Raw genomic sequence first — 8,062 nt, 5'->3', positions numbered from 1 at the left:
AGATGCAGAAATGATTCCTCTTAATATGGTAGCTCGTTATGACAGTTCTTTTATGGGGGGTTATTGGAGGAATTGTGTTCAGTCATGAGAATGTGTAGTAAGATTTTTTAAAAGCATTTTATTGGGGGCTCATACAACGCTTATCACAATACATACATACATCAATTGTGTCCAGCACATTTATACATTCTTTGCCCTCATCACTCTCAAAATATTTGCTCTCCACTTTAAGATTTATTTATATCTCATAACTGTGAAAGTCTTCCCCCACCAATCAGCTTTCCAGACCCATAATTATGAGCATGGATGATTTAGCTGCATTACATTCTCAGCCAGTCCCTCAGGTTACCACATATTTGTGTTTCCGGTCTTTGACTCTTGCAGATAATCCAGTAATAGACTAGTGCAGTTCTTTTTACATTTTGTTCTTATGTCTGTATGCCAGCATCCTAAAAATAGAGCTGATGAATGTAAGATATATGTAACTGAGCTAAATAATAATTCTAAGAGGGAGAACTTTTCATATTGCCACCCACACCATGTACTCTTCACAACTGCCAACAGAAAATGCTGTTAAGCGTTTTCATTTTGCAATTTTGTGAGAGATTTTTGCGTATTTCACTTATTGTCTACAGGATGTGTGTATGGCTTAGTTTTACTTTCTTTCAATCATATTTCACTAAGTAATACTAACTGGAGTTTTTCTGTTTGGAAGAACGTAAGTGTGGGAGATCAAGTTCTTTATGGTCTCTATGGAGTAGTGGAGCACAGCGGCTCGATGAGAGGAGGCCACTACACTGCTTATGTCAGAGTGAGAACGCCTTCCAAGAGCTTCATGGAGCACGTCACCGGGAAGAAAAATGTAGCTGGTACGTCATTCCAAGTGCTTTTGCATTTGTAGGAATGAAGGAATGTGCTTTTACTTTTCTAAAAGAGAGATGTTATTTTCATGGATGCCCCAAATTACATGAGAATTACTTCTAAAAGTATCTAGAAAATCATAGCTCATCTGAAATATCAAAGAGCACGCCATTTTTCAAGGATTTTAGTCCTCATGTATTATAGTGTAGTAGTACTTAGTGTTGCAAATTTTTTTTGAAGATCTACTAGGTGCTCAGTATAAAGTGAGAGTTAAAAACTTTACCCATTGTCTATGGGTCAGTGAACAAGCATTCTTTTCCTTCTCTTTTCGTGAACATTATGCTTTTCCCTGAGCCAATAACTGTATGCAGTGCCATCTAGTATTACATCACCTATTCCATGCAACCCCAGTGCCATAGACTCACTTCTTAGAGACCCTACAGGACAGAGTAAAAACCGCTAAATGTGGGCTATATGGGAGCAGACAGTCTCCTCTTCTCCCTGCCTAGTGGCAGTTGGGTTCAAACGGCTGACCTTGCACTTAGCAGCTCAGTGCATAACACACTATGCCACCAAGGCTCTGAATATTTCATTATATAGTTTAAATAAAATTATATTAATTAGGGATAAATATTAGCTATTCCTTTTAATATTAATACCTTGAAAGAGTTCATTTTGTAAAAAACAGACTTCCTGTGTAAGATCTAATTTAGGTCAATATAGTTTGTAATGGATGTATTGCTGTTTGTAATTCTGCTAAGAACTAAAGCATTTTCCCCTTTTTTTCACCAGGTTTGAAAGAATGTGAAAGTGAGCCAACAGAAGAGTGGGTCCACGTTAGTGACACTTGTGTACAGGTGGTTCCCGAGTCGAGAGCACTGAATGCACAAGCTTACCTTCTTTTTTATGAAAGAGTATTATAATTATCTGCGCAATGTTAATGCTTACTGAGGTTGCTTTTGATATGCTGCAATGATAACATGTGTAATGTGCCTTGGCTGTTGTCTCTCTTCTCTAGGAATAGCATGTCTCTCAAATACTCCCAAACTTTTTCACCATTTTGGTGAATGAGCCCCTTTAAAAGGGATTAAATGTATTCAATACTTTCAACAATATTATCAAATACAAAACCTGCTTTTTTTCAAAATATGTGTCCTACAATAAAACTAGTAGTAGAGGAAACCCCTCTATGGTCCAACATTACAGGGTTTATAAGTGATGTTGGCTAAATCAGTTGATCTCTTAAAACAGTGTTTCCAAAATGAAAGCCACATACCCACCTTCCCGATTTCTTCAGTGTGTTTGTATATGAGGGAACTTCCAGGTTTGTGGAAAAATGGAATTTTCTCACTAACTTTTCAAAGCTTCCTCATGTGTATAATTATATATGTATGTATCCTTTGCTCTTCCTTAATATTTACTGTTTTGTGGTTATATATAAAGATATATACTTACATACATGAAAACATTTTACTTATTTTTTAACTTACTTTTTTAATCCTCTTTTTTTTTCCACCTTAGCTGTGTTTTTGAGCAATAATATTAATGTATAACTATTAAAGAAAAATTGTTCTTCCATGTACCACTTAAAATAATCTCAGGGATATCCAGGGGTACATGTGTACTACTGTTGGGAAGCACTGCCATAGTACATAATTAAATGAAGTAATACCTAATACGACATAGTTACCTTGTCACATTTTGTATGATGGGCCATGTAACAAGGACTGTAATTTCAATATGATGTTTTTACAATCAGTAGATTCACTAGCTTATTGTTCATTGATACTTTTGCACTAATACCTAAGCATTTTGCTTATTAAGAACAAGACAAATATTAAAATAGTTTATCAATATATCATTTGCCTATCCATGATAGAGTTAAATTTGTTAAGTGGTTAGCCAAGGTCAAAGATAATTTTGTATATCATTGTAATATGCAGAATAAATATGGGCCCATGTAGTACCTATGAAATACTAAGTACTAAATTAGTAAATTATTAAGTTACAGTCTTCTGCTACTTAACAGGGAAATATCATTCATTTATAGTTCTATATACTTCAGTAAATATTAAACATGATTTTTTGGCTTTGAAATTACTTTTTATCTTCAGTAAGCATCATTAGTAAGTTTAAGTGGATCAGGCTTTTATTAATAGGCCTAAAGTTAGCTCTTCTGTTTTTCTTTTTAAATAATTAAACTATAGTACAAGACCTATAACAAATGGTTTCTCCTAGCATTACAAATTATTAAACTGTCAAATTTTAGCATGAAAAGTATTACTATTACATGGACTTGAGTTTTAAAAAATAATGCTGCTTCTTTGTCATATTACTTAATCAAAACATCTAATTGCATGGTTTTAGCCTTCTGGGCATTTAATAAAAGTGAATGAGATTATGGGCCAAGTGCTGGGAAATGTCTGATCCCAGATCCCTTTCCTCAGAGTAGGAACTGTCTAGAACCAGTGCTGCCTTTTTGACACATGGGTGAATGGTGATTAGTGTTAAGATGGTAATATTATATAAAATGCAGAACTTTATAATGCATTTGCACAAATTCTATTTTCTAGGCTATTAAAATTTTAATAGTGTTTTTCTTGATTTTTAACAGTGAAATGATGGAGAAACATTTCAGCTAATGTGCGTAAGCAAGTTATGCTCTAAAAATGTAGTTCATGTGTTTTTTGTTTACTTATAATCATTAACATTGAAAATTCCATATTATGCAGTGAAATTAAAAATAATAATCTTTAAAATCCCTTAATGAAAGTTAGCCATCATGGTAATAAGGGAAATTACCGGGCTTTCTTACCCCAGAATGTAAAATAGTATTAAGTCACTTGAGTTTTCTCCTAGAGAAGGTATTATTATGAGGCCTATACCTTTCCTCACATGGTTACTTCTTGTCTCTTATGAAAGGGGGAAGAAGTGATACCAGAACAAGGCTGTTCTTTCCTATTGCCTCTTGGCTCATCCCTTGTACACTTGGAAGTCAGAGATGAGCCGGAATCCAGGAAATACTTCTTTTCAGTAGGCTGAGAAGTATACCAGAGAGATGTATTTATTAGTTTGATTTTGGCTTTGCTACATAATTTTTAATTAAGTGAGAGTATAGGTTTATAGTTCAATTATCAAAGTACCTTCTCTGTTTGACATTTCTTCTTCTACTCTGTATTTACGGAGCGCCTCTCCTGTAGCCGAGGCACTGCGCTGACACTGTTTGACTGGCTCCACGTAGAGAGTCCTACATTGGTGTTAGATGTAGGACATTCAAATAGGCTCTTTTTATTTTCCTCTCTCATATTACATGAGCTAACTCTAATTTTTAAAAAGTGACCTTAAGTTTATGAGGTCTTCTGGAGATGGGTTATACTACATTTTGATACCAAGAATTTTCTAAAGATAGCTTTTGTCATAGGAAAAGTGTGCCGAATTATACATTTCTGACTTGTCTTTTTTTAATATTTCCAAAGCACATTTTCAGAGATATTAAATTAGACTACTGTAATCAGTTTTCTGACAAGACCTCAGGAAACAAGTAACGAGAATGTTTACAGATCCTCAATACAACGACCAGCCAGTGTAGTTGAATGAACAGAAGAAGTAAAACAGACATGGTTCACAAGCTTTACTTAGAAACCAGTTTACAGGGCATGTCCAATCCAACGCCCCCTCATGTTCTCATATTTAAACTGATAAGGTTTTATTTGTGCCAATTATGTGAATATTTTTGACACAACTAAATATATGTCCATACTTAAGGTTTTTCCATTTGATGCTTTAAAAATAGCAGTGAAGACCATCCTGTTAGGTGGCCAAGAAGAGTGGTAGTTGGTTTCAGCTGAAAGAGTAGTTAGTAGCTGTTCTCTGATATTAAATGTGCCAACAGTTACTTTACCAAACTATATTTAATCTCACGTTGTGATTATTTTAATCAGTTAACTTATATAATACGGAATAAAATTTCCTGAAGATTAACCTGTGAACTGTGTCAGCCATCTGATTTTGTACTGCAAAACAATATCCTGCCTACTTTTTCTTAAATTTATATTCGTAATTTATTTTCTGCATGATACTTAAATAAACCCAAATCAAATATATGTTATGTGCAATAAAACTGAGCCTTCAGAAAGTATGGTGCATTATTGAGAAAGACTGTTTTTGAGATATTTTAAATGGTTTTCTTCATGAAAAATCATCAATGCAAATTTGTGTAAAGATAGGTAACTATATTTTAAATTTTGAGTTACATGGTTGTAATATCATAACTGTTTGACCTTTATAGTGTTTTTAGAAAATAGCTGTGTAGCTTGTAAGCATAGTTTTGTTACTGTATAAATAAACATAATAAATATTAAATTCTTATTTACCTTATATTTTATTATTGGTCTTAGAGTTTGTAAAAATAATTTTTTAGGAAAATCACTACTAGCTTCAAGTAGATGTAGATTCAAGATGTTATACCACTCTTTTCCTGAGGTACCACCACTCCTCCTCTTAGTATAGTCCCTCACCTGCTTGGGCTCCCCAATTTGCTTCAGCATCTCAAAGAACTCATGAAACCCTGAGAAAATTGCTCAGATGGTTGTGGGTGCTCTTAAGAAGCTGGAAAAATTAGGTCAAATAATAAGCTGTGAAAAAAAAGAAAAGATAAAAATTGCCACTCAAGACCCAAGAACTGGAGGTCAGCCAAACGCCATGTCAGGAGCCAGCAGCCATAAATGCCCTGAAAATCAAAGCAGGTCTCCTTCCTCCTATGAATGGTCAGTCAAGAAAGAGGTATCACAAAAAGAATGGCTTTCATGGGGTTGTGGGTTTTGGCTTTCACCAAACCCTACCCCACAGGAAACAATGGGAGTTGACTCAATTGAGTTAAACCCTCTCATAAAGTGGAGACTCAGAATGCACCCCATCTTAATCCTGTCTATTAGCATAGCAGAGGACTCCCTCCAAATTGGGATTATAACCATAGGCATGGAGGTTAGAATCTACAGTACATCACATAAGGGCTTATGGCAAGAAGGGCCATATTAAAGTCCTGAATATAGCTCAGGGTTTTTTGTACTATGTATTGACAGGTTTTATCAACACTTTATTTTGCTATATTCAAAATACCCTTCAAATTTTAGAAATTATTTCAGAACAATATTGTCATTATGAGTCACTTTCACCCAACTTTTCCATACATTCAGAATGTTTCACGAAATGTTTGCGTTGTATAGAAACTCATCAGAAACTATTTTGTCTTCCTGTTTATTTTTAACTTTGGGAGGGAGATCATGGAACTCTTTGAGATTATGTTGAAAATTTTAGACCATCTCTACTTGTTCACGTATTAAATACTTATTGAGCACCTAGTAGGTACTAGGCACTGAGAATACATCAGTGAACACAGGAGACAGAAAGTTCTCCAACAAAAAGATAGACGGTCTAAGAGTGAGGAGTAAGGACAGGACAATTGGTAAACCACAGAGAAAAAAATTGAGCAGCACTACCCAAAGAGCCACCTGAGAATGAAAGCACAAGGGATGATGGATATCTTAGAGATAAAAGGCATAATGATTTTAGTCCAGATATCCCAAAGAGGAAGCTATGAGTGTTAGGGGAAGAGATTAATTCAAGGGGCTCCACATTACTCCTGCTAATGACAATTGAAGAAATGGAATGGGGGCCACCTCTAACCTCTGGCTACCCAACTCCACACCAGCCCAAGGCTTGATTCTGAGTCAGGAGTCAGACATGTCTCCACCCTACAACCTTCTGTTACCCTATTCTGACACCATCTTTTCCTCCCGAAGCACTCCACTTCTCTGCGAGGTTCAAAAGTCCATTGCAGTGGCTTCACAGACCTCAGACAATTATGGAGGTTGGTTTGAGAAGTTAACAGGTAGCAAGTCAAGATAAAATAACATTAAGAATACAGTATTTCTGACCATGGTTCTCAGCCATGCTGGTAGCCATATCTCTGGTCCTTAGCTTCTCAACCATATGGTTGTTGCCCTACTAGGGCCAGTGTTACAAAGTTCCTTTAATGCTGATATATGCCCATTGGACACCCCACTCTAAGTCAGCCTCCAGCCTGAAGGCACTCACCTGTATTCATTCAGTGGGCCAAGCAGCTCACTGCCCCATCGCATGGTCTGGGTGCTGCAGCATCTGGTGTCTCCACTGCTGCCACACTTTTCACCACTTCACATAGGGACCTCACACTTGTGCTCCACTGCTGGCTCTTCTTCCTTGAGGGTGGTGGGATTCTCTCTTCATGCTTCTGAAGTGGCTTACTCTTAGACCCAGGGAATGGAAAACCTGACCAATCCTCTACAGTGAGAGCCTTGCACACCTTATTTGCTTGTTCCCATCTAGTTATTTGGTGGGAGTTATACGGACTGAATAAGAGCCAGTGGCAATTATATAATCTGTCAATTTGAGTAAAGGGGTGGAGTCTATACTGTCAGGTCATAACCAATGATGGGTCTGGCTTTTTTTTTTTTTTAACATTTTATTAGGGGCTCATACAACTCTTATCACAATCCATGCACACATCAATTGTGTAAAGCGCATTTGTACTTCATTTTCAAAACATTTTCTCTCCACTTAAACCCCATTAGGTCCTCATTTTTCCCCTCCCTCTCCCTCCCCCCTCCCTCATGAGCCCTTGATAGTTTATAAATTGTTATTTTGTCATATCTTGCCCTGTCCGACGTCTCCCCTCACTTGTCTGTTGTCCGTCCCCCATGGAGGAGGTCACATATAGTCCCTTGTAATCGGTTCCCTCCTTCCTACTCACTCTCCCTCCATCCTCCCTGTTTCGGGGCCTGGCCTTCTGATGATTCTGGAAATTCCCCTCTTCCTGGAGGTGGGACACACACTGTCTGCTTGACATTCCTGTTGACAAGCCACCTGTTGGTATTATGATGGAGCCACATGGAGTCCCACGCCCACCAGCGCTGAGATGCTTCCACCTCACTGGTTCCATGAGACTCCGCCCAGTGGCCTGTGATCTTCCTGCATTCGGCATCATTGCATGTGTTGGCATGAGTCTGAAGAGGAATTTATAAACTGGTATGTGACATAATGGTTGAATAATGGCCTTGTGGACTTTATCTGAACTGGGCTGGGATGTTTTCTCAATATACAATTGTTCTTTCATATAAAGCTTTTTTTTTTAAATAGATGAGCTTATTTATTCAAGGCTCTT

The 8,062-nt window shown here is 37.0% G+C and overlaps 1 protein-coding gene across 1 annotated transcript in view; it reads left to right on the top strand.

Annotated features, from left to right (window-relative positions):
* USP45 (ubiquitin specific peptidase 45) overlaps window positions 1-2,284 on the top strand; it is a 73,277-nt gene extending 70,993 nt beyond the window's left edge. Inside the window, exons 16-18 of the mRNA XM_030886735.2 lie at window positions 446-470; window positions 579-869; window positions 1,654-2,284. Of these exons, the coding sequence (XP_030742595.2) occupies window positions 446-470; window positions 579-869; window positions 1,654-1,784 (447 nt within the window). The 3' untranslated portion in view covers window positions 1,785-2,284. The remainder of the gene's footprint in view (window positions 1-445; window positions 471-578; window positions 870-1,653) is intronic.
* The last annotated feature ends 5,778 nt before the right edge of the window (window positions 2,285-8,062 follow it).

The sequence above is a fragment of the Echinops telfairi genome, unplaced genomic scaffold, assembly GCF_000313985.2.
Source record: "Echinops telfairi isolate 266 unplaced genomic scaffold, ASM31398v2 ScPeMD7_3533;HRSCAF=4204_0, whole genome shotgun sequence".
In the NCBI taxonomy this organism is placed as follows: domain Eukaryota; kingdom Metazoa; phylum Chordata; class Mammalia; order Afrosoricida; family Tenrecidae; genus Echinops; species Echinops telfairi.
Note: the sequence above shows the minus strand (reverse complement) of the source record. Positions and strands in the feature narration are given on the sequence as shown.